The sequence below is a fragment of the Micromys minutus genome (assembly GCF_963924665.1).
Source record: "Micromys minutus genome assembly, chromosome: 1".
Lineage (NCBI taxonomy): Eukaryota > Metazoa > Chordata > Mammalia > Rodentia > Muridae > Micromys > Micromys minutus.
In genome coordinates this window covers 33,199,707-33,226,755 of record NC_137969.1, presented here as the reverse complement: position 1 = coordinate 33,226,755, position 27,049 = coordinate 33,199,707, and the positions used below count along the sequence as shown (strand labels likewise).

At 45.1% G+C, this 27,049-nt stretch overlaps 1 protein-coding gene across 1 annotated transcript in view; it reads left to right on the top strand.

The window, feature by feature from the left end:
• The window catches only part of PKD1L1 (polycystin 1 like 1, transient receptor potential channel interacting), a gene marked incomplete at both ends in the record, with an annotated part of 131,859 nt that extends 106,223 nt beyond the window's left edge, over positions 1–25,636 (top strand). Inside the window, 12 exons of the mRNA XM_080920204.1 lie at positions 1,721–1,831; positions 6,145–6,283; positions 6,988–7,071; positions 7,599–7,747; positions 8,652–8,886; positions 10,753–10,857; positions 11,427–11,567; positions 15,471–15,605; positions 17,599–17,829; positions 20,055–20,213; positions 21,007–21,177; positions 25,481–25,636. Coding sequence (XP_080776330.1) covers positions 1,721–1,831; positions 6,145–6,283; positions 6,988–7,071; positions 7,599–7,747; positions 8,652–8,886; positions 10,753–10,857; positions 11,427–11,567; positions 15,471–15,605; positions 17,599–17,829; positions 20,055–20,213; positions 21,007–21,177; positions 25,481–25,636 — 1,816 coding nt within the window. The remainder of the gene's footprint in view (positions 1–1,720; positions 1,832–6,144; positions 6,284–6,987; positions 7,072–7,598; positions 7,748–8,651; positions 8,887–10,752; positions 10,858–11,426; positions 11,568–15,470; positions 15,606–17,598; positions 17,830–20,054; positions 20,214–21,006; positions 21,178–25,480) is intronic.
• Between the last annotated feature and the right edge of the window lie 1,413 nt (positions 25,637–27,049).

Here is a 27,049-nt window from a genome sequence, read left to right as displayed (position 1 = left end):
TCCTGAGGTTCTTTTCCAAAGAAGAGAGCCATGGCATTATTACAATGTCAAATTTAAAGTGGATGAAAAAGGAAGTCTGAAAAGATGAGGCACTGACAAAGACTTTTATATTTGTTCAATCTTCCCATAAAAACAGGGATGGTACTCTGAATTAAACCCACCAAAGCCATGAACAGCACACACACACACACACACACACACACACACACTGAAGTCACACGGGTATGCTAAGCACTGTGTAGTCAGTGCACTGCAGTACCCACTTTGCAAGACCAGGACATGAAGGGAACTGTAGGTAGCGAGGCATTTGAGAACAGGGAGATCAGAAGCTCCTGAAGGGTCACCCCAGGAACTGTGCTGCCATACAACCCCAGTCACGGGCATATATAATGTCTGGAACACTGGATAACTGATGCCAACAGAGTTTACTGAGCTGAGAAGAGCAAAGCTGAGAAATCCAGCTCCTCAAGCCAAGGCTTCATGCTGAGAGAGCCACAGGCAGTATCTATGCCAAGATGGGTTCCCAAGAACACAGCTAGACACAACAGGTCCAGAAGGAGACAAAGATAACTTTTTGTAGATGTCATTAGCCAAAGTCTGGGAAAATCCCACAAAAAAAAAAAAAAAAAAAAAAAAAACAAAAACAAAAACTAAAAACAGACAAACAAATGAATAGGCAATGTGAGAATTAGTAAAGTAGCTAATAGTAAAGTTAAGCATCAAGAGCCTTTGTAAGTCAAGTAAGATGCAACACTCCACTCTTCAGCACAGCGAAAGAGACAGCTGCTGTGGTGTAATCTCAACGGGAAATGCATAAAACAGTCAAAAGAGCTAAACCTAAACCGTCTTCAGAGATTGAAATGTAGCCTGAAAGCAGTGGGAATGCACCAGTGCCTACATCCAGTGCCTGTCACTCTTCAGATTAATGACTCGCTGTGGGATAGGGCACACAAGCAACTGCATGGTTGTCTAGTTTGTCATTGCTGCTGTCTGTGAAGAGAATTGTCAGTAGCAGGAGAGAAAGGCAACATGAATTCTAGCTCAAAAATACCAAAATCCTGTAGTCTTCAATACCTAGAATGAATGGAACAGAAGAGAGAGCCCAGGAACAGCCAATGAATAGGCTCAGGCAGTTTTACTGACAAAACCATGAAGACAATTAGATGCACAAATGAATAGTCTTTTCAAAATGGGGCTGGGAAAAGCTGGATGTTGATAACGAAAAAGAACAAAACCAACACAGAGGTGTTAAAATCCCATCTCAAGCTAAAGAGCTATTGGCAGTTGATAGCTAGGGGGAGAAAGAGATACAGTTTTCTTAAGGGTGTGGCCAGGGTAGGTCGAACAAGCTACAGTGGAAGGCCATGAATTGCAGAACATAAGGGCAGCAAAATTATACTTGATTTGTTTTTTTTAAAGAAAAAAACAATAAAGACAAAATTGAATGAGTAGGGAAGGTGGGTGGATCTAGAAGGAGCCGGGTAAGGAGGTGAATATGATCAAAGTACTTTGTGTAAAGTTTTCAAAGAACTAATAAACACTAGGCAGGAGTCTTTTAAAGGTACAAAGAAAAAGCAGTGTTTAATCCATCTCATGACTTATGCAAAAACTTCCCCACTGGGACATAGATGCCCCACTCCCTGCAATACTTTCCATGAGAAGAATGGGTACATGGACACACAGAGTCTCCAAGGACGCTAACTCCAATCTCTCTCCCCAGGGATGTGACCATGCACAGCGTCATGTTACTGCTGCTTTTGTTTATAGCATATGGGAGATTCAGCCCAGATGAATATCCTCTCAATCAAGCCATCAGGAGGACATTTACAAGGTAGGAGGTTGGGGGAGAGGGTCTTAAAGGTCTGGAGAGTGTTGCACTAGCTCATGGTCTTTACACTCATTCCCAAAGACAACCTCAATCTCTGGGTTCAGGATCAGTTTCCTTCACCCTGTTCTAGAAGGGGGAGCCCTACAGATGCTCTACCACACCTTCTGTCCATTTCACCAGTACAAGACCGCCTGCACCTAGAGAGAGGTCTTCGTCACAGCCTGTGTAAGAAGTCTGCAAAAGGCTAGTAATTACCATGTTAATGGAGGGCTCCACTTGCAGACTGTGGCAGTTGTTTAGAAGTTCTTGGCCCTAGACGGTCATACCGTCTATTTTGCAGAGAAACAGCACTGTTCTTCAGTCAAAGGTTACAGTCACAATTCCTGGTTCCTGATACCCAATTTCAAAGTGCGCTTCTCTGTCAAGCTCTCTACAACGCTCCAGGTGCTCATTGGTTTGTCCCTACTTTGAACTGCAGCAGATCTGCATCATAAGGAAACACTGGCCAAGGGAACAGTCTAAAGCAGAGGCACAGTGCCATGCTTTTGACATGTGGGTTCCTTTTGGGGGTCTTGACACCCCTGAGATTTAGAAGCCCAAGGAGACAAGTGAATACACTTAGTAGAACATTCTTTTGTCACCAAAAGTTACCAGCTGGGCAGTTTCTTCAAGGCAGTTTGACTCTAGCGATATGAATTATTATAGCTTACATTCTAGTGACAGAGAATATAACAACTTTACACATTCGGGGATTTCCTCTCTCTTCCCTTTTCCTTTCTCTTCTGTACAGAATATTTTAATGCTCATTCTGTAGCATTTTTATGAATTTGTTGCCTTTGAGTCTCATTTGGTTTTATATAAATATACTTATTACATTATTTTGGCAGGAGAGGGCATTAGATCCATTTCATCGTTTTGATTTAGGGACATATTTTTAGATTCTGTAAGACAGAGGAACACTGGCACCCTGCTGGATGGTGACTCACAGATGTCATACCCTTTGTTCTTTTTATCTTATTCCTCTTTAACAATGTACTGCCTGGAAGGCCCAGTTCTTGAATTTGCTATGGCTCAATAGTCCCACTGCAGCTCTAGAGAAACTACATGGTAGTTTCTGAGCCCCATTTTGCAAAGCCACAGTTAGCTCCTACTTTGACAGCTTAGTTCTTCTGTATGAACAGGTGCATAGATTATGCCAGGAGGGGGCACTGTGAGCAAAACAAAGTGACTATGTGAGGGCCTTCTTCCCCCCCCCCCCCAAGACATGGAAATCAAAACATAAACCCCACTGATTTGGCTAGTTTATTTTTATCTCACATTTCATGAATTCCTTTTTATTCGGCATTTCTCATATGTCAAATATGCCAGCTGAGATAACATCTGTAAAATCACTGTGCTCTTGGGCCTGGTACACTCAGGTAACCCTCCCAAATGTTGACCCAGGTGGGCTTAGAGCCCTCATGTTTCCCACAAGAATAGAAACCCCACTGCCACTTGTAGCTCTGGAACACAAGGCAGGGCCATATTTATATATCATGGTTCAAAATGAAATGTCTAAAGCAGTCTCTCTCTTCCTCTCCCATCCCCCCAGTACCTATGCCTAAAAATCAACAAGTCCTGAGGGGCTGTTATTTGTAGCATACTGGGCAGGGCAAGCCTAGGAAAAGTGAATCATATGGAATCCAAGGGGGGCTCTCTTGGCTCCCTCTGGCCAGCATTCCTTCGCTCTGGGCTGCCACAACATCCTCCAGAAAGTTAGGAGGATGAGAGTCTAGATTTTTGTCCCCAAAAAAATAAATAAATAAAATTAATATCAGATTGTGTCTCATTTAATTTGTATACTTCTGAACTCAGAGTCTTCAGGAAATCTCAAATCAACAAAACTAAACCTCAAATGAGGGACCAGTACCTAGAGGTAGGGCAGAAGCCCAGCTCCATCCCAGTGCCCTTCAGAGATGAGCACTAATGCTCTTTCTCCTCGATGGGCGGTGCTGTGGGCCCATCTGATGTAAATGCTGTAATTAGTACACGAAGGGCAGGGCATGCTTGGACCCTTGGTCCACCTCTTGCTCTCCAGTGTGCCAGGGAGGACCAGGATGGTTCCTTTGTGTAGAAGATGTGTGAGCTCTGGGTCACAGCAGGTGTTCCTTGACAGTTTCATTACTGTGGTCCCAACGGGGAGCAAGTATGGCAAGTGATAACATTTCTGTAAATTATGCAAGCTTGGGCTAGGAGTGCAGTTCAGTGGGAGATCACATGCTTAACGTGAACAAAGACACCTTGGTGTTGATTCTCCAGCACCTCAGAAACTACGGCGGGGATGTGGAGAGATTGCTCAGTGGTTAAGAATACTGGCTGCTCTTCTGGTTCTGTTCCTGAAACCCATATAGCTGCTCATAACCATTTTTAACTGTAGCCCCAGGGGATCCAATGCCCCCTGTCTGGCCTCTGAAAGTAAGGCATACATATGATGTACAGACATGCATGCAAGGAAAACACATATGCACATAAAAATAAATAATTTTTAAAGAACAGTTTAAGCGTTGTGGGAACTCAGAATGGATACTAAGCATTCACTAGTTTATTTTTTTCAAACAGACATGGGCCTTACTTAGTGGCAGGTGTGTAGTCAGGTTGTCTGAGATATTCTTCCCTGTCTCCCTCCCTTCGGTTGTCTTTATGCTTTCTCCCCGGGGCTGTGAATATTTTCAGGGCTTTTCCAGCTTTATTTGTGCCCTGGCTGACTAGCCTCCTTTCTGGGACCCATTCTGATTCTCCATCACAGCCTCTACAGATCCCTCTAGAGCAACTCTCCCACTTGCTTGGAATTTGACAAGAAGTTTGGCCAACTTTTCAGAAAAATGTGGAATTGAGAGCTAGCAGTCAGTAGAAGGCCTGCATAGATCAGGGTCCAAAGCAACACCACCACACATATGTGGGTGGGCAGGAGACAAACTCTACTCAAGAAAAGGGAGTGGGGGTAGAGAAGGCTCTGTGGTTAAAAGTGGGTAGTGCTCTTCCAACAGCTCAGTACTAACTGCCTGTAACTCCAGCTTCAGGAGGTCCAGTTCTCTCTTTGGTTTTTGCAGTTACCTGCACACATCTCCCTCCCTCCTTCCCTCCCTTCCTCTCCTCCTCCTCCTTTTCTTCTTCTTCTTCTTCTTCTTCTTCTTCTTCTTCTTCTTCTTCTTCTTCTTCTTCTTCTTCTTCTTCTTCTTCTTCTCTCTCTCTCTCTCTCTCTCTCTCTCTCTCTCTCTCTCTCTCTCTCTCTCTCATACACACACACAGACATACACACGGAGGCCTAAATAAAAATCTTGAAGAGGAGAAGGAAGGAAGAAAGGAAGGAAGGAAGGAAAGGAAGGAAAGGAAGGAAGGAAGGAAGGAAGGAAGGGACTACTAAAACAAGTCAACTCAATAGCTCCTGGGCTATTGCTCACATAAGTTATAGACATTTTGGACATGTGTATATTCCATGTGTATAAATTTCCGATAGGGATATTTGTTTCTCTATTAACAGATTTTGAAGGCTTTTCCTTACCCTTGGGTCCTTTTGGATTAACTTGTCCAGCTTTCTTAGGTGGTTGTGAGGTGTTACAGTCCTTAAGGAGTCCCTCCCCACACCTGGAGAGAGACTGTCGGACACACTGTCTGAAGCACCCTCTTGCCAGCTTCAGAGGTGTGAATTCTTCCACTTCTGAGGTGTGAATTCTCACGACAGAGGTCATGTCCCTGAACATGAAGTTAAGAGATGCCTGTCACAGGCTTTCTGGCTGCCGTGCACTGGCTCAAGTGACCTTCTCTTTGAAGCTCAACTAGCCAAAAGCGCTCAGGATTTTCCATCTGCCCGTAGCCGGTGACCCAAGGCAAAGCCTACTTTGTAATCAAGCGTTGAACATCTCGTGGAATTGGATATTGTACTACAAGTGAAAAACAGAAGGGCTGGTGGTGAAATTTTTACCATGGTAGGGTTAAGAGATGGTCAGTTTTAACTGTTATTGTAGACTGCACACACAGAAGGACAGGGATTTGATCGTGTTCTCAGTGTCAACAAAAGTGCCTGGTGCTTAGTAGTTGCACAGTAAAGTTTGTTGAGTGAATGAATGAACGTTGTTCCCCACTATTTCTTTTCCCTCTGCCACTGAGGAGCAAAGTAAATTCTGGAGTTGGACCTCATCTTGCAGATTGCTTTGGCTTAATTCCCACAGAGTGCGTAGAATATGGGGGTGGGGAACAATGGCAACCTTTCCCTCTCACTTGGAATTGTTCTTAGGGATTCATGTATACTCTTTTGTCGTTGTTGTTATTGAATTAAGAAATGCCCGTCAGTCCTTGGGGGACCTCAGCAGCACGGAAGAGTGGTGGGACTGGACGCTGAGCACCCTGCTTGATGGGCTTCACCCAGAAAGAACCTCCTCCAGAAGGGTTGGTGGTGAAAGAACCTGGGCGGCTCAGGTGCGGCCCTTTCCTGTCTGTCAAACCTATGTGGTAGCGAGAAGTTGCAGTGCAGTGTCGAGGCTGCTCCATGGCGCCGTGGCAGGCAAAGAACCTGCTACTGTCCTCGCCTGGACTCTGTGTTAAGCTAGACACATGCCACATGTGTTAGGCTAGTCAATGTCAGCCTGTCCAAGCAGGGCTTGGATACTTAAACAGGGGTTCAGGGGGAGACCGAGGAAGAGACTAGCTCACTGCTAGCACAATGGAGGCTCAGGAGACCCCAGAGCAGAAAAGGAGCCAACGGCTAAGGCAGCATCACTAGGGAAGCTTCCAGAAAAAGGCAAGGTTGGTCCAAAGTTTGCATTATCCAATCCCTTTATCATTTTCCACTGTCTTTCCTTTTTTGAGAAATGTAAGATCTTTGTCTTCTGTTCCTGAAACATTTTGTCTCACGTTGTTTCCTTTTATTGTGTTCCATGAGTTGAGGAGGCACCCGGGTCTTTCATATGAGGTGAACTTCCATGAGAAGACATCTGAAGGCTTTTCTTCTCCTTAGAGGAGGCTGGGGAGGGAATGATGGTGGCATCCTCTGGGTCGTCAGGGGAATGAACCTCTGATTCTACAAATGCAGTGGCCTGTGCATCCCCAGACTTGTCGGGGATGCTTTGCAGGCGGCAACTGAAGTTCATAGCCCTTACCTGTTGACTCTCTTTGTCTTTCAGCCTGGCACCCTTGGAGGGCAGTGCCACCTTATCGGCCCCTCGGTGATTAAGCAGCTGAAGGTTTCTGCTGACACAGCATTCGCGGTAAGCACACTGGGAGACTCATGGACAGGGCTCAGCGGATCAGTTGAGCGCCTCGGACAGCTGGGAGGTGGTGCGAGGTTGCCAGGGCAACCTTCCTTCTGCTGTGCCCTGTATTCTGCCCAGGATTGTTTTCTTCACTTGTAGAATTGGTATTCTAAGCAAGAGAAGGCTCTTTCTTCTTGGAGTCTGAAACTAGCATATTCTTGTATTGTTTTCTGATGGGGAAGGGTGCCCTGAGACAGCATTACTCCTCAGTGTTCAGTGCAAAGTTCTGCAGACTGTCCAGCCCCACCTACCTCACCCCTCTGCTGCAGCCTTCAGCAGGAACAGTCTGGATCCTTCTAGTTTGAGCTAGAACTGAGAGATCATAAAGTAGGTGCCAGAATGAATGGTCCTTGAGAGCAGCAGGGTCCCTGATCACATCATTAGACTGTCCTATGTATGGATGGAGCTTAGGAGCCCCACAATGTAGATGGACGTGGGGACAGGGATTGATTGGGCTGCTTGATTGATGGTCTGTGCTCCAGCCTTCCAGGCCATTCTCAGAACTCGTGGAAGATGTACTCCCTATGCATAGTCGTGACCTTGACCCTGAAAACCAAAATGTGACTCCTGATGGTCCTGAGACCTGCGGTGTGAAGAAAGAGAGCTACATGCATAGCCTAGGAAGAACAAGGTCAGTGAGCTTCAGTAAGTGTGGCTCCCAGGCCCCATGCTGCTGGGTGAGGCATGTCTTCTGCAGCCTCAGCTTCCAGGCAAGTTGAAAAGGGCCAGCATTGCTAAGTTCAGAGCAATGGTGTGGAGGAACTCAGACTCAAGTGTTGAGGCCCATGTGCATAGAGGAGAACAGAATGGAACATTCTTTAAAAATGGCTGCCAGAGCCTGCAGTCACAGGGTCAAGTGAATCTTTCTCCTTTGCTTACTGTGTGCCAAGCAGGGTGCTCACATGGCCTTGACTGTCCCTCCCCTAACTCCTATAGGAGCACAGAAGCTTCCTGGAGCTGCAATGAGCGAATAGGGAGTGGAACTTCCAGTGTGTATGGATACAGCATGTACATACCATGCTTCCTGTAGGCCAGACTGTAGTCAGGTACCCTGTCAGGTCCATAGCATGCCTAGGCCATGATGATGGTACAGCCTTCCTCTTAGAACGGGGCTTTACATGGGAATCAGTCTGAGAGTTATAGTAGTGCACTTGGAGAATTTAAAAAATTAGGACATGATTTGGTACTAAATATAAATTAGTAAAATGTGGTTTCTTTAGATCCTTGTAGTCCACAGTGAAAAGTCCACTGTGAGGCCTTAGGGAAGGATGCTGGGTATCTCTGCCTCACAGTGCATAGGTGAGGGGTAGAAGCCATTTGTTGGCTGAAATTATATCCTTGCTGCTTCAGGGAAAGGAAGAGAAGGGAAAGAGGGTCAGTGGGCTCCTGGTGGGGATTCCTGACACATAGGAGGACTGTCTGTCCCCATGAAGGCTGGCGTCAGGTGTTTTGGACATAGTGCCACAGATGGGATTTCCTCTGGGACTCCCCAGCCTCGTTCCCTGCCCTCCCTCTGAACCTGGGCTGCTTTCCAGGCATGAAGCCCATGCAGCTCTGACTGCCCTCAGGGCCGACAACTGGATCGACCACAGCACCAAGGCCGTGTCTGTGCACTTCACTCTCTTCAACCCTCCAACACGACTCTTCACGAGTGTGACCCTAGGCGCAGAACTTCTCCCCACAGGAGGTCTTGTCCCCTCAGCCCTGGTTGAGTCCTTCAGCGTTTTCTACAGTGACTCAGCCCTGAAGGACCTTCTTATGCTTTCTGAGGTGAGGTTGCCTGCCCTGGGAATAGATGGACACAGGGAATCTAGGCTTCACCTGGGCTAAATACCTCCACAGTATGAGACTAGGGCCCTCTCATTGGCCCACCCCCCACAATTCTTATACCCCTTTTATGCTGTAGGAGCCATAGAGAACAGTGTTAGAGCTGAAGACAAGGGAGATCCCCAATGGGGAAACCACCCATCACAATGTTCTAAATCCATTGTGGAGTCTTAACTTCAGACACCATAACAAAATACTGTCACCCCTCATTGTCCAACATGTAAATTTCTATAGTCAACCATGATCTGAAACTATGAAATGGAATGTTCCTGAAGTAAATAATGCCTACATTTTAAACAACCTTATAATGTATCCAGGTGTAATTACAGTGTGTTGTTATAACTGCTCTATTTTATTATTGATTATTACAGTTAATTGGTTACTAGATGTAGAAATTAAGCTTTATCATGGTTATCTGTGTATAAGAAAGTTATAGTACCAAAAATACCATTGAAATTTCAGGCAGTCACCAGGGAACAGCCACATACCCCTCAGGCAAATGGGATCACATAGTGCTCAATGGCTGAGTGGCTTAAACAACAGGCCTCTGTTTCCAAAGGTCCAGTAGCTGCAAGCCTAAGAGCAAGGTGCCCGGAGAGCTGGGCTGTACTGAAAACTTCCTCTCTGGATGGTGGAAAGCCACCTTCTCTCTGTCACTGTATCGCTGTGTCATGCAGCCTGGCTCCTTTTCTGTGTCTGTGAACAAAGAGAAAGTATTATGCTTTTGGCCTCAGTATGTATATAAACCCCAATGTTATAGAAGAAGCAGCATCCCCATGCCTGCATTTAGCCTTAACGACTTCCATCGAGGCGAGGCCTGCCTACAAATACAGAAACCATGGTGTTTGGGGTACCAAAATATTAATTGGAGGATATCAGCCTCGTAGTCCATAGTACTAGGTGTTAGTGGTTCACATTGCTTCACTGAGCCACCAAAAGCCTCAGCAGCCACCCTCCGCTGCATGCCACTGAGTTTGTGTCTTCTCATTTCAAGATCCTTTCAGAAGGAAACATGTCCTCTTGGTCAGGCAAGTCAAATATACTTGTCTTAAGGAAGGGAAAGAAGTCTAGGGACTGTTAGAGACAGCCAAGGCTGAGACTGGAATGGAGGATAAGTGTGAAGGAGAGGTGTGGACTACTGGGAAGGGTAGAGGATAGGAGAGGCTCGTGCCTTAGCCACTTAAAGTAAATAAATAAGTAAATGAAGAAATAACAGTCAGAAAACAAGATAAATAGTATTCTAGCACACTATCTTAGAAAATCAGGAGTCATACAAAAAAAAAATGAACTCATGTTGAACAAAATGTCAAGAGTTTAGAAGACTGGGTCAGTTTCTTTGCCCTTTTATTTGGCTCTACGCTACAGAGAAAGCAGAAACACTGGCTGGAGGTAACTTCTCTGACACAGTCTTCTGTATGGAGAACAGTAGCACTAAAGTATGTCTACCTTAAGAGTGGACCTACCAGGCCTAATTTACACAGCTCCAAAGACATGGAGAATACACAAGGCAGGCATGGCGAGCTGGTAGTGGCCGTGGATAACCAAATGCCTTATTCCTAGCCCTCCAGGGTCAATACCAGGTCTTGAGGCTTCACATGGAATTGGGTCTCAGAGAGATCTCAGTGTGAAGTGAAACCAAGCTGCCCAGATGCCTACAGCAGGGCTAGTTTGACATCTAATGCTGCCAAGACAGAAAAAGGCTTGTGCCATGTCCCCTGGTTGAGCAGAGGCACCAGCCAGAAGTTTAGACCTTGAACAAATGACCCAGCTGGTCCTTCTGTTGTCTTACTTATTTCTGTCCCCTCTCAGCTGCTGTTCCTGGTACTCAACATGGTCCACCTCTGCTTCCAGCTCTGGGGGATGGCAACCAAGGGCGTCCTCCGCTACTGGAGGAAACCAAGACACTGGCTGGCGGTAACCTCTCTGATGTGTTTTTCTTGAACAATGACGCTAAAGTATTCTTATCTGAAAGGAGAAGTACTTTTATCAGGAAGTCTTATACATACTAACTCCTCTCAAGGTCACTGCGGTTCCCCCACTGTGGAAAAGAGGCAGAAAAGCATTTAAAATCAGGTTTTCTTGACACTGATGATGGTGGTGTGGCAGTGATGTGTGTGTGTGTGTGTGTGTGTGTGTGTGTGTGTGTGTGTGTGTGTGTTTATGCTCATATGTGTTTTGTGCATAAATACATGGAGGCTAGGAGACAATCCTGGGTGTTACTTCTTAGATAGCACTCATTCTTTTTAAGACAGCTTCTCTCCCTGGCTGGAAACTCACTAATTAGAATAGGCTAGCTGACTGGTAAAACCAGGAATTGACCTGTGAATCTCCTCCACATGGGGATTACAGGCATGTGCTACCATGACCACAATTTTACACATTTCTGGAGATTGAATTCAGCCCTGTAGTTACCCTTTACCAAATGAGTCATCTCCTCAACCACCAACTTAATGTTTGACAGGACATTTCTTCCCATCTTGCAGCTCTCTATGGTTGGTGTAGCACTGGCCTACCATGCAGCCTCCGGCCACCTCACTACTCTTGCTGAGAACATCACTGATCAGTTCCACGAAGGACTTCATCAGAGGTTTGTGGACGTCAGTTTGATGGTGTCATGGAATCAGGTACAATAGGGGACTCAGGGCTACCCAGAAAGAGGCCATGATTAATGTTGCTTGATGACATCAGTCACATAAGGAGAGGGTTCAGGGTGATAAATTTGCTCTGTTGGGTGATTTTGCTGTAAGCTCATAGATGGTGGCATTGACAATAGTGAGTTTTGGAGAACTTCAGACATGCCCACTAGTTGGTCATCCATGCCTGCTGTATGGAGCCAAGTTCATGGACTTGCAGCAGCATGAGAAAGCAGGTGTCAATCTACATCATTTATAGTAAGGAGGCTGGCACTAACATGCTTAGACACGTCATGTCTGTCCTCTCTTTCTATCTGGTGGCAACGGTCTTAGAAATATTTGTAATAAGTGATTACCCTCAGGCTCAGGGAAAGACTTGGGGGATATAAAAGGGAGAAATACTCCCTCTAAGTCCCTGTATATTCATCCCACAAATTCCCTAAGCCTTTTTTCTACATACCTTGAGATCTGTCAATGCCCCAGAACCATCCTGTACCTAGAATAAATACTCTTACACCCTGGGCAAGCTGCTCCTGGAACAACCCCAAAAGAGGGAGGACTTGTTTCCCTCTACCTACAATGTTTCCAGCCGCACCTCCTCTCTTTAACTTCCCTCTGCTTCCCCGTGTGATGTATCCTGGGCCCAGCTCTCCTTTCTGTGGTGTAGTGAACCTTAGAAGGCACACAGCTGGTGGTCTTTCTCTACCATAGCTCTAGCCTTCCTTTCCTAGATAAGTGGTTCCACTATTGTTCCTGTCTCCTCAGAGGTCATATCAACTCCTACCCATCTTCTCCTCTGCCTTCTCACCATCCATACTCTGGGTAATCTTAGAGCAGAAATGCAACAGTATTCCTGACATAACCACTAGAGCTGGGGAAACTTAAGGCCAGAGAGTGGAAGGACCTTCCTGTAGCCAGAGTGGCCCAACTATAGAAGCACCAGAGACTCTTCAGTCTTGGGGGAAGATGTGCATCAAATATCCCAAGCAGAGGACAATCTGAACTTCTTCAAGGACAAGAATAGATATCCTCTTCTCATTGCAGTTGTCACTAGAACTGTGACTTTATAAATCAGGCCTGCCCCTTCCATCCCAGCTGAGGAATGGGGTCCTTGCATAAGGGAAGCCCTGAGGCTATCCTTACTACTCATGGCTGTTGGGCTCCATAAGCACTCATGAGTCCCAAGGCCAGGCACAAACCAGGTAGACATCATCTTCACATCATGAGAAACTGGCATTTCCTTACTGAGCCTGCTTATTACCCCTCTGATAATTTATTACATTATCACATACTGTGAAACCTATTCAGTGTGCACATTGTTGATGCAAATAGGGACTTGCTGCATAGAGGACAGCAAAGGCCACCTTTGGGTTAAGCACCAGGATCAGGAAGATTCCATACACTTCTATATAGTAGATGGTAATTTCTACAACTAGTAGAAATCTAGTGTACCAATCACAAAAATCAAGACACTTGTATTTTTATCTTATTTTATTTATTTATTTATTTATTTTACCTACACAGGCAGGAAGCTGGGGCAATGAAAGGCTAGAAGTCATAGTAAGCCGATCATCCAAGGCTCAGCAAAGTTCCCTCAAACAAAACATCATTCATAGTTGGGAGAACCATGGGAGCAACTTCCTGGGGTTCCATAGGCTGGGGGATCCATAGACTTTGGTGTTTGAAGGCTCCCTGTTTTAAGACCAGCAGGAACAGAGCTCAGGCTGTTCCGAATGGCTTTTCTTTGTCTTGGGATGTTTTGTTCTTAGCCACTCTAGGATCTTCTTGCAAAGACTTTGTATCTACTGAGATGTGTGTGCTACAATATTACTTGGCTCTCTCTCATACACCAAAGGGACAGAGCACTAAGAAGTAAGTTTACCAGCTTGTTCCCTACTGTTCCCCAGCACCAGCATGGGGCCTCACTGTCCCATCACTGGTAGGCCTTCTGGTCTACCTTTCCCGTGTGCCTATGTTCATTGTCATTTCTTTTCTGTCAGGGAGTTTCAGCTCACTCACTGTCTACCCTGAGACCACAGCTATGCATCGCCTGGATTCTAATGACATTATAGCCTAGTGTTTCCTCACCTGTGTTGGAAGCCCACTGGGCTGGCTTTCCTGAAACACTCTGTAGGATGCTCTTCTCTCTGAGGTGGGCAAAGCAGCTCTTCTAGGCATGTAGTGAGAAGAAATGGGAATCTGTCAGCACACTCTCAGTGAGCACTGGATCTCTGGTATGGGTTCACCTTTCACAGCCCGTTTTCCTCATAGTGTGCTACCATCCTGATCAGTTTGCTGCTGCCAGAAACTTGCCTGGAATGACTTCCCTCGGGATTCTTTTACAGCTGGGTACCAATTTCTGGGCCTTCACTTAGCTCTTGAGTAAGAGCTGTCCTGGGAAAGCTTTGTCCTGTCCGTTACTTACCTCAGTTCTCTGGCCCTGTATCATTTGTCCTGGCCATTTAAAACACTAATTTTTATTTTCACACGTGTACCTGGGATACAGCTCAAACTGGTCAAAGCTGGGTTCCTCTAACTCTCCATGAGGCTCAGTCTGACAAACTGTAATGGAGTTAATAAGTGTGGTATACAAATTGCCACTTTATACATATACATATCATTTTACATATATTGGTCTAAGTAATACACAGAGTAAATTTCCCTGCTTATTTTCACCTACTAAATTGCAGCTACCATGAAATTTACAGTTCTGCCCAGAGCTCACATTGTATTTCACCTCACCAGTGCTGGCTACAATATCAGTCATCAGAGCTGGGTCTTACTCTCTTGAAGGGACCACAGGTGTGTTAAGCATATTTCACAGAAACATCTATCCATCAAGTAACATACTATCAAGTAAAACAGGTAACAGTGTCCCATGTATACCACGAATGACCCCTCCTGTGCTCCAAGAGGGTGAGCATCACAGTCCACTCAGAAGCAGCACTGCCAATGGCCTCTGATCTTGGAGCCATGTACCTGAATAGTGAGCTGTGATGTATGAGAGGCTTCAGAGCAACCTGTCACTGTCTGAGACCTGATGACCTTGTAGCTGCAGCCTATGGCCTCAGCCTCAGCTCCTATTTAACTGTACAAGTGGGCGAAGTTTTAAATACATCTTCCAAAACTGAAGGTGTTTTCTAGGATAAGAGGAAGAATATACATGTGTGTCTCTCTAGGCACATGTTATATATCATATAAATAAATATGATAACAAAAATAGGTATGCCGACCTCTCCCAATTTCCCTGGGCCTCAGTTCTTACAAACACACGGAAACCTTGGTCCTTTGCTCACTTGGTCTAGCTCACTCTAGTACTTGGCATTTATTTCTTTCCTTCTGCTGGGGAGATGAGATCAGGTCATGTACAGAAAGCATTTCTGCCGGCACTATGCAGGTACACAGCTTTCGAGGGACCCAAGGGCTGTGAGAACCTGTGTTGGCCCTGGACTCTTGAGTGTGTCCCTAGGCCATCCTGCTGTGCATCTTTCATCTTATCTCTTTGTTTATCTGAGCCATAGACTCCAAAGTTGCCATGTGGAACCCTTCTAGTTACCACACATCTTCAAAGGACACACTAGTAAGGTGTGACAGAAAGAGGAAGGTACACTCTGTCACTGCTGCCATGGCCCTGTCCTTAGAGCAGAGTGTACTGAGCCTTAGACCTGCCCTGTCTGTCTCTACCAGTCTGCCCTCCTGAAGACATCTTATGTGTCCTGAAACCTGTTTCTGACTTGTTCTCCTCTGCAGACACTGTCACATGGAATCCCCACGAGACCTGTGGTCTAAACAACTCCTTAAATGTGTGTTTCAGCGCAGCTCATAGGCGTGTGCCTGTGTCCTGTGCAACTCCTTATGATCAATGGAAGACTCACTGCTGTGTTCTTCCCTTAGAGGGTGCGATGCCTCCAGGGAATCCTCCTGTTCCTCTGGATGTTGAAATGTGTTCATCTCTTCAGCTCTCTAAGTACCATGGCACGCTTCTCAGCAGTGGCCTGTTCCTCTCTCTTCAGAGTCTTGATGCCAATGGTAAGAATCTTCTCCCCTTCTCTAGTGATTTTTCCTGGTCATCCAACACATTGGCTTACTCTGGCCAGCTAGGGAATGGCAAACTCCTCATGGGGTCACACACCATTGAGAATTCTAGTCACCAAATTTGTAATGGTGGCATTTAAATGAGGAATAAAAGTATAATAAATTACATCTGTGACAGCAATAGCTATGGTCTATTAAGCACTGGATTCGTGCTATGCTTTCCCACAGCTTATTATCATTATTTCTTGTGGTCATTACCACCCGCAAATCTCTCTCTAAGTGCCAGGGATGGTGTGGAGGGCCTCTTGTATGTGAACATGCTCCATGATCACAAAGGGCTGCTTCGGGAATGGTGGTTTTATCAGAAGATGGAGCAAGGAGCTGTGAGAGATGAGACTTGCCTTGGGACTGGAATTTTCAGGTGCTTTGATAGCCACATGCTGCTTCTATTCTGTTCTTCCATCATATGGGTTCTGGGGCTCACAATGAGGTCATCAGGCTTAGCAACATAAGCAAGGTCACTGTGAAACCACTGAACTGGACCCACTCTGGGAAGTGTGGCTGGGAAGACAGATTTATTTGGAAGAAATTCAAACCTTCCAAGGCTATATCTCTTTGGGGTTCAAGAGAATAGCAAAAGGTAGGAAGAGTCTTGACAGTTTTAATGGTGATTAGTGGGAAGGAACATGTAAGCAAGAACAGCCTGGAAGTTAGAGTTGAGGAGGTGAGGTGTGTGGAGTAGAAGAGGTGGGAGCTATCACAGGGACTCTGGTCTGTCACAGGTATGAGTTAATAGAGAACTCGATGCCCCTGTTGCCACAGGTAATCAGCTATAGGAGCCATCTACTAACAGTCCTCTGTCTATGACTTGGTCAAGGTCAAGCCTGAGCTGAACCCAGACTGTCATTCAGAACATTGTCAGTAGCACTGCCATTTTAGGGGCAGCAGGTGGCTTTACCCACTGGGCAGAGTTACCATCCCATTTTGTTGCCTTTCAACACAAAGTCTTATGTAGCCTAGCCTGTTCTTTAGCTAGCCAAGGTTCCCAAAGTTCCTGCCTTTACCTCAGATCACTGAGACAGCGGGCATGTCCCACCGCTGCCTAGACTGTGCTTTCTTTCTCCATAGTCCCATGGAAATGTGTGCCAAACCACTTCAGAACCAAGGGTACTCAACAAGTGCCAGGCAAGAGACAAAGAATTCTAAATGCAGAACCATGGAAACAAATGGAGCCCAGAGGTTCCTGAGATAGATAGCAAGATGACTGTGTGTCATTCAGCTGAGAATGTGTGTCAGACCCAGAGATCGTTTTAGTAGAAAGTGTCACATAGACTGGGCCATTGACACTACAACTAAGACCCAAGGCCCTGTCTCTAACAAGCAGACCACAGACTTAACCAGAACCAGGTTGCCTCTAAGTAGCCCTTCCTAATTCTTCTTAAGTTATTACCATTACATAGCCCCTGCTGGGGACTAGACACATGGGCAAGAGAATATCATAGTAGTAGTAGCCCCATGTTGAAGTATACAGGCAAGGTGCTCATGGCCAAAGAGTGAAGTGGCAGGTCACTGATGTCAAAAACAGACAAAAGGTGAGCCTCCTTACAGCTAGTCGTTCATCACAGGCCTACATGGCTCGTGCACATAAACTCTGGTTGGTCATCAGATAGTCTCCCAAGCTTTAGTGGAGGAAGGATGAGGGCATAGTGTTGGAAGAGCTCTGGGAACAGAGAAGGAAGCTCAGGCACCTTTCAGAACTACTGGGTAGCTTGCAAGATGATGATATGGGTAGAAACACAGAAAGAGAGCTTGGAGGGGCAACCCTGATGGAGGCTGGCCTCTTTGGAATGAGAGCCCAGACAAGAAAGGCTTGAGCCACAAGTTTCTCCGTTTCTCTTAATGACTTAAAATAATTTAGAAGTCTCTATATAGCCCTCTTCCTTAAAGAGAGATAACTGGCCTGTGTCCTGTGGCTTTCTCCCTGCAGCTGGTGGGGGCCCTGTTGCTGGTCGCCCATTCCCACTTGGACCAGTTTCTGCTCTTCACCCGGATACTGTCACGTGGCACCTCTACAGAGGCCTTTCCTGGGATACCGCTTCAACTTCTGGGAAGAAATCAAAAAGACTCATGGCACAACCATTTGGAGTCTGACCATGGAGCTGTGCATTGTTCCTATGGGACCCTCTTTTTGTTGCTGGCTACTCTGGGTTTCGGAATGGTATGTAGATGCATTGATGAATCCTGGACTTTAAAGTCGCAACTTGTAAAGGTTCAATCTGTTATGAGGACAAAAAAGAATTAGCCCAGAGGCCAGGCATGGTAATGCTTTCTGTAATCCCACCGTGCTGGAGGTGCAGGCAAGAGTACCACAAGTTCAAGATCAGAAGCTGGGTGTGTGGCTCAGTGGGTAGAGTACTTGTTTTGGGTAATCCTCTAAAACACACAGAGAGACAGGGCCATGCTGCCCTGGCAAGATCTCTGTAGATCCCACCAGGATCTACCTGATCTGCCTTCAGCAAGGGACAGACATAATCTCCCTTCACTGAGAACAGACCAGCAAGACCACAGCTACCAGGACACTGCCTTCCCAGCCCTCAGCTGCTGACCCAAATCTTTTCTTTCTCCAAACTGCTCAGGCTGCTTCTACTGGACCCCTTTCCTGTTTATCCCTTCACCGTTCTCCTTTTTATAAAATTGTGTTCTGTGAGGGTCTTTCCCAGCCAGCAGGTTCTCTTAAACTCTAGATAGTCCTTTCTGTCTCCCTTTTAATTCTAGCCACGTTCCAAGTGGGTATACCAAGAACTCAACCTTTCCAGGCTGTTTTCTGGCACATGGTAAAAACTCATACAAGTTAAAGCAATTGGTTCATACTTTCTCAGTGATGTGTTCTATGTTCCTTAGAGGTCTGTCAATGTTCTCACTAACAGAGGTTAAACTAGAAATGGCTGCATGTGCTCACACCCTGACACACTCAGGCCAGAGCTCTTAGCTCCTTCCAATGATCCACATTCTCTGCTCACTACTTTCCCTTCATCTATCCATCCTTCATTTCTTCCTCAACCCTCAGGACCTACACTCCCAGGCAACTATCCTTATTTAGGGTACCCATTGTTTACCTCTTTACCCATCAATACATTCACTGGTCCATTTATTTAACTTTCTTTCCATCCAACAAGTTTTAGTATAGGATAAGAAGTACAGATGAGAGACATAAGGCCTGTTATTCAAACATAAGGCTTCTTATTGGTCTAGAACCCACCAAGTAAGCTGTACTGGCTAGTCAATAAAACCTAGAAACTCACCTCTCTCTGGCTTCTAAGCACTGGAATCACAACCCTACATCATCACACCTAGTCTTGTTTTAGTTTGCTTTGATTTGGTGTTTTTGAGACAGGGTTTCCCAATGTAGCCCTGGCTATCTTGGAATTCACTCTGTAGACCAGGCTGGTCTGGACCTCACAGAGATCTGCCTGCCTCTGCCCCCCAAGTGCTGGGATTAAAGACCCACACCTGGCTTGTTTTGTTTTTCACATTAGTTGTATGGTTCACCATCACCCTCAGACCTGCAGATAGATATCTGTGTCCATCTGCCAACTGCCCAATACTCCCCAGTTCTTCATGTCTTACATAGTTCTGACAAGGATTGAACAGATCTATGTGATGATCCAGAATAAAGTTGTGGTTATGAGAGTCAATGACACATTTCTAAGAGTTGTTTTTGACATGTTTCTGAATAAAAGTCCCCTGCACTGTAGGACACTCCCATCTGCAGGCTACAGCAGAGTCAAGTGAAGGAAGTCCAGAAGAGAAAGGGAAGAGGGGTCTGGGGGAGGGATACTGACATGTCCAGAAGGAGTAGAGGGAAGGGGGGTCTGGGTCAGGGAGTTTGCAAGCTTTGGCTCCTAGGGCCTTTTAGCCCAGCTTTGTCATTTTAATGGACAACTCTGCATGAAGTTCTATGGGGTGTACAGAGCAGACACACTCTAAATGACTAAAATTTTGCTTTTTTGAGCTATACTTTAAAGTAAATTGGGTGTGAACTAAAAGGCTTCAGCCAGTAGTGAAGGAATAAATAACCTAGACACCCATATCTAGGGCACAGTTTGGGTTGTCTTATAGCACACATGAAGACACGGTAGCTTTCCAGGTCTCAAACGCCTCCCCATGTCTCAGAGACAGGCCCAATAGAAGCCGAGAGTGTGTGTCATACAGGAAACGACACTAAGACAACAATAGCATGTTTCATAGTGAGACAGACTCGCACTGCAGAGCTCAGTCTGTAGTTTGCTGATCATGTCTCACCAGGCAATGGCTGAAAAGTCGCTAAGCAGAACAGTACCACCAGCAGCTGATATAATGTCCACTTCATAGTTTATCAGATCCACAAGGTCATGCCATAGCTTGCTAATACAGAATGTGTCTATTTTTTTTTCTCTCCTCTAGCTGAGAGCTGCCTTCTTGACTCTTTTCCAAAACAGAAAGCCTTTTCCCAGAAAATCTCTCATGACATTTAAAGACGTTGGGGTTTACACGTGGCATAAAGTCCTCACCCTTCTGGGGCTGGAAACAACTTCGGGAGAGACCGAGGTGGCTACGGACCATGTAAGCTATGGGACAGTAGTATGCAGTGGCCCACTCAGGCTGCTGTCTCTACCACCCAGGCTCACTTTCCGATATGAGAGCACTGTGGGATTCCAGTTCAACTGTCACTACAACAGCTCAAATTAGTTCTCAACCCTGGTGGGCCTCACAGGATCTTCCCTTGAATGCTAGAGAACTCACAGGGTTAGCAGGCTCACCCTTCTCTGCTTACCACATCCCTATAATCACCTTGTACCTTGAAAAGAGAGAGTCTCTGGGTTTTTTTTCCTTGGGTTAGTCACTTGATTTGGGCATTTGTTTTCAGACCCAGATTTTCACCCAAGCCATGGAGCCCTCAGTGTTTTGGATTGGGCACTCCAGACACTAATGCAAACAAGTCAAACCTAGGTATTTTCACAGTGAATTCTCCGCTGTCATCCATGACTGATGTTTACATAGCACTCAGTGCGACCTTGAAGCCTGTCAGAAGCAGTCATGGTACTGTGTGTTTGGATAGGGCTCACTGCCCGTCATGGGCCCATTACTGCCTTTGGATTCATTCAATGGTTCTTTGTCAAAGCATCATTAACTGTAACACTTATGAATGAAGCGGTGCATGCACACCATCAAAGAAGGAGCCCAGGCAGACAGAGAGAAACAGGCCCAACTCTCAGGTCTTGTAACTTCTGGGCCCAGAATGTTTTATAACACAGGGAAAACTTTCTAAAGTCAGCATCACTAACAGTTCAGATAATGAGAGGAAAAGAAAACCATGGCATTTCAGTTTGCATTTACTAATATGTCTTCCCCTCAGATTTATTACCTGGATGAATTTTCAAGTCTATTAGATGAACTTCTGATGAAGATTGATGGTTTGTCTGACAGTCTAGAACTTTCTATCCTGAAAAAACAATGGAGGAGGACAGTGGAGCTAAGAGCAGAGGACGGTCCTGCAGTTGGCATTTTGGAGTACCAAGCTACTGGGGTAAGACTGTACAAATTATTTTTGTAAATGTTCTACACCGCTATTTTTATATTCTAAAATTGGTTTGAAATCATGAGGTAGATTTTTATAAAAAAAAAACCCTCTAAGAATAATTATTAGTGGAAAGATGTGCTCTGGCCAGAAATGGTTAAATTATTTAAAATGGAAGGCAAGACTTGAAGTTTCCATTGGTAGTGTAGATCCATCCTATCATTTCCAGTTAGAACTGTAATCAATAAAGAGACTGGGAAATCTGATTGGAAAGTGCATCTTCCTGAGATGAAGGATGTCTGTGAACATAGAATGTGACTATGAGGCTTTCTGGGTGTGCTGTGGATTAGAAACGAGAGAGAAGCTGCTACATGCAAGAGCATCTGCAGGTCTCCAGATTAGCATATCTGAAGGTGCCAATCAAAGGAGAGGGCAAAGGGGCATACCTCTAAAACCAATCAGCACAAAAGGGTGACAAGTGCAGCAGGGAGTTCCCTCATGGAAAATAATTCAGTGAAAAAAATTCTTTTTTGAAAGTAGAATGCAAAGCTAAGAAGAAAAAGCACAAAGATAAAATTTTTAAGAAAAATTGACAAAAATGAGTAATAACTTATTATATATCCAAAGTTATAAAAAAAATGCACTTCTACACACAACGAGGAGAAAGAAAAGGAGCAATAGATTTGCAAGAAAAGAAACAAATGGCTCAGCAAAAGTAACTTTGACATATTTTTAAGAATCATAATGAACAGAGAAATCTGAAAGAGACAGCTGTATACAAGTCAGAACAGGGATAAATGTTTAGACCTATACAGATGTTTGCCCACTGATAGCAGGGCACATCCTAACTTGGAACACAGTACACAGAAAGGCATTTGGTCCAGCAGGACTGCTGAATGGCAGAGTTAGCAACACAGAATGGTACAGGACCAGGTCCATTGGGTTTAATCAGGATCTGCAACTCTTGAGTATAGCCTCTACAGAATGTACCAGTGTTTCTTAAAAGATCTATCAATCTAATATCTCTTTATCTCTATCTATCTACCTACCTACCTACCTACCTACCTATCTATCTATCTATCTATCTACCTACCTACCTACCTACCTACCTACCTATCTATCATATACCAATTATCCATCTATCAGCTATTTATTTATCAGGGGTATGTGTGGGGGTGCATGTCCATATGTGTTTATGTGTACCATGTGTATGCAGGTGCCCTCAGAGGCCAGAAGAGGGCATTTACAGTCAGATCCCTTGGAATCCTATTCATAGGCATTGTGAACAATCAGATGCTGGTGCTGAGAAATGAACCTGAGTCCTGTGCAAGGAGCCTGCTACCTCTTACTCTTCAAAGTCTGAACTGCAACCTGAACACTGGAAAACTGTGGTTTAAACCATCATAAGTCAGGAACTAACTATATATCTAAACAGGAACCCTGTCCCAGGATTAAAAAGAATAGATTTAAATCTGTTAAAATTAGACAAAACAGCAGAGTTAGTTTCTAGACTTAAAGTATTAACATCATTCTATTGCTGTCTAGATACTGTTACTGGCTTATTCTACATGATCTAAAATTTTAAAAGCTGTAATGTTTTATTTGTATTATTAAAGTAATTTGAATGCTCATGGGATAGGGACTACAATAGCCAACTGCACTCGAAACTTAAAATGCAAGAATATACATATGTAGGAAAAAACAAGTATCACTTGACACCCTGTGTCTTGATAATACACTTTTAGAAGAAAGAGAAGCATGAGGATGTCTGTAGCATGTGATTTGAGAATAACAAAATCAGAACCACACTCGATGTGTACTATTAAATCAGTACTTAGAGGAAAAGCTACATGAGAGGAAACAGAGTTTATACTGAACCCAGTTCGCCAGCAAAATTCACATGAAGCACAACTGAGCAAAATCAATAACCAAAATAAAGTGATCCAATAGAGGCAAATGTGTAAGCTGTTAGATATCCTACAGCCAAATATGTGTATACAGACCACTAAGAGTACATCCGATCCCTGTGTATACAGATGCATCCCACTAGGAGCATGTCAGATCCTCATGTATACAGACCACTTAGGGATCCATCAGATCTCCATGTATACAGATGCATCCCACTAGGGTTACATCAGATCTCCATTTACACAGACCACAAAGGGTACACCGGATCTCCATGTACAGACCATGTGTGCAGATTTTCATTAAGATTAAGGAAAAACCAAAAAGTGTTCAATCAAAAATTCCCCAAAGACAATATTAAACGGTTCTGGGCCTCATACTAGGGACCTCAACTGTGCTTGACATGCTTTTGTGAAAACAGTTAAGAAGACCTCTACCTAGAGCTGTATCTCCAGCTCCCATTGGAACAATTCTAAGGCATAAGCTTCTTCCCTGAGCCCACTGTAAGCACACTTCTGGCTGTCTGTGTCATGACTCTTGGGATCAGAATTGCAAGCATGTCTGAGTAAGTTTCCATGTGCATAACCTGCGCTCTTGTGAGCCCTTTCATACTTGCTATGCATCAGAGTCCTTGTTGATTTAACACTCCCCAGTGTTTATGGCAGTGACTGCTAAGGCTCACACTTGTGGTGTGTGCTCCAAGGACAGCAGCCTTACTCCCCTCCCATTGAAAAACACAGTTCTTTCCCGAACAGTCCATTTATCAGAACTGTATCACACAAAAAGCCATCGTTAACTGGGTTTGCCAATGCCAATAACACCCAGCTTCCAAGGCACAAGTTAGCTGTCCTGCCGGGAAGGAACTGGGTGTCAGTGGGACCTGAACAGGCCAAGCCCAACTGGGTTTTGCAAAACAAACTCCTCTTTGTGTGATGAAAGCCAAGGTAAGGGTCCATTTGATTTTCCTAACTCCCGGGCACTTGTTTTTTCATCTTAACCAATAATAATTAAGATTGGTATCTCTCTAAACTGGCAGGATAGACTGCCTGGAGCTATCGCTAACCACCTGCAAATTGTGTTGTTCTTTGTGCTGAAGTGACTCATAGCAAGAGAACGCTGTGGCTGCCAGGCCCACCGCCTCTTCTCGCCCCTGGCTCATTGCTCATTCTGTGATTCTTGGCTCACCCTTGCCTCTTAGCTACCCTCCACCTAGAGTCAAATGAAAGACCCTTCTGTACTTGCTGTGGCCCAGGCCTCTGAACACTCAACTTGCCTTTTCTCTCCAGAAGATAGCCAGGCCTGAGGCTGCAGGGCAATAGAAAGATGCTAGGGGGGCTCTGCCACCCAAAGTTTCCTCTTGACTTGTTTTTGTGAATACAGTTAGGTCAAGATCAGTCAGCCAGAAAAGGGCACAGCTGGCCTGTTCAAGCGGGGTGCAGCTCCTCCGTAGAACACCTGTCCAGGACCCATAAGACCCTGGCTTTCATCCCTAATAACGGAAATGATTTTAAGTGTAATTACCTAATCTCCTTCTGCCAGGATGGAAGTACAGAAGTTTTTTACAGGTTGAAAATCTGGGTTAGCAGTCTGCATCCAGGGAACGAAGCATAGACCACCTGGATTTACAGAGAAGCCTCCTGTGCCAAGACCAAAGCTTCTGTTTCCAGGCTAGTCATCCAGTGACCTTGAATTCTGAGAGTCACTGTCCATTTCTTATAGCTGCTTCCCTTATCTCTGCCAGTTTGTGAGGTGCCCTGGAGATGATTTCAAACATCTGGCTTTCCACTGGACCATCAGTGAGCCTCTGCACAGACACTTTGTGATTGTCACTGGCTTCCATAACATCACCCTTCCACCGGGCAGTGTTTTCTGATGGGTGGGTGAAAGGTAATTTAACACACTGAGGTGGCATCCTGGAGTGTGAAGCAGTCTGTGTTAAATCCAGCCCAGACTTCACATGAGGAAAACTGAGGACTCCGAATGGCCTTGCTCCTTCTGACATAGGCATAGAAGTCTCAGGGTCCCACTGTTGACCTACTGTTGATGGTGACTCACTTGTAAAGACAGAGTACGGACATCGGGTACATGCAGTCTCGTGCCATGTGACCTCCTTGGGACAATGAGTGCACGGTATCACTCCCCACGGGACAGCTGAGCACAGCAAACGGGGCTAATGTGGACATCTTCTGTTTCTATGTATGGGTTTAATCTAGACTACTAACAATGAGTGACAGGTTCATTCCTGTGGCTGCCACCACTCTGGGGACTGAGGAGGCAACGGCGAGCAACACTGAGACCCTGCGAATGAACTGTGTCCACTGGGAAGATGTGATTCCCAATCCCAGGAAATAAGAACCTCAGAAGGATGAGCAAAAATCTGGGCACCTTTTGTGCTCGTTCTGATCAGGGTGTGGTGCATGTGTCCCATGAGGCAGAAAGGGGCCAGCGAGACCTCTGGGAAGATAGTCTTCTGCCGTTCTCAAGAACCAGGGCCACTGTGTTCCTGGATCTGAGAAAAATGATCTTCCCACCTGGATTCCTGTCCCAGCTCTGCCCTCCCTAACAGAAGTTACATCACAGTCCGTGTTCTCTACCACTGTGCTTCTGCAGAGCACACAGCCAGTAAATGCTTAGTAAACTACCAGGCAGAAAATGGTAGTGCCTGTGGCCAGAGAGAGCCCAGGACTAAATCAAACCAAGGAAACGGTTGCTGGGAAAGTTTGAGGGTAGGATTTGTGAGAATTTTGGAATTGTTCTTATAGCCTTTTTTTTGTTTTGTTTTGTTTTTGTGAGTTTGAAACTATTTCCCACTGAAAAGCTTTTTGAACATCTCTTGTGTTGCACAAGCCCAGAAACCACACAAAGACAGGTCACCACAGTGAACAACAGTTTTAATAGTTCTAAGAAGTTTTTTTTTTTTCTCCTTAAGCTTCTCTATATTTTAAAGTATATCTTGGTGTTTTTTTTTTTTTTTTTCTTGGAAGAACATCACAAGAAAAGCTTGTTAAACTTAATAGAACTGCTTAGATGTGATTTACAACTATTGGGTGTATCAGGAGTGCCAGAAATGTAACACCCAGCCATTGATGCCGAGACAGGGGGCCTTCTGAGATAAGCATTCTCAGCTTCCACACAGCGTCTGCTGAGACGGCTTAACCGGGAGAAATGTCCTGTGGCTCCTGATTTATCCTCTTCTGGCACACAAGAGCCTGCAATGTTGAAATAGTGGTACCCACATCCCCTTTCCTTAGATGTATGCAAGCCTAGCATTCGTGACACTGGATATAAACCAGGGCTTCTGTGTCACAGTGAGCATGGAATTTATTTACTAAAGCCGAATTTCCTCTAGTTGGGGGGAGGGGAAGGGGAGTGTTACAGGCCTGGAATCTTTTAATTTTCCAGGATTAGAATGTGCTATCAGCCAATTGCTTTTTGAAGCAGTTTCTGTTTCAATAGCTTCAAGCCAACTTTCACAATGATTGCCCTTAAATCCAAGAAAAGCGGCTGTATTTGTTCTCTGGAGTACAGTAACACATATCAGAATCAGAAATATGATGTCTCACAGTCTGGAGACCTGGAGTCCATGGCCCTAGAAAGAGCTTGCCTGGCCTTATCCCAGCTTCTCAGCGCTCCCAGGCTGGGAGCGGCCTGATTCTAATTGGCATGCTCCCCATCTATGTTTCTCCATGACCCGGTTTTCTCTTTCTAGAAGAACGTGGTTGTGCTGGATTAGAGCACATTGCAATGACCACATCTCAGTTCCCACAAAGCCTTAATTCCCAGGCGTTGAAGGTTATTAGCATGTCAATGTTTGTTTCTTTGGGGAAGAGATAACTCATCACACACAGTTGTGCAACTGTAGCTCTCTAAAGACTAGGGTCACACAGTTTCACATTAATTCCAGTTTTCCTTGGAATTCCAACAATTCGACAAAAGTAAAACAAAATATTTTACTTGTTTTTCACTTTCTCCTTTT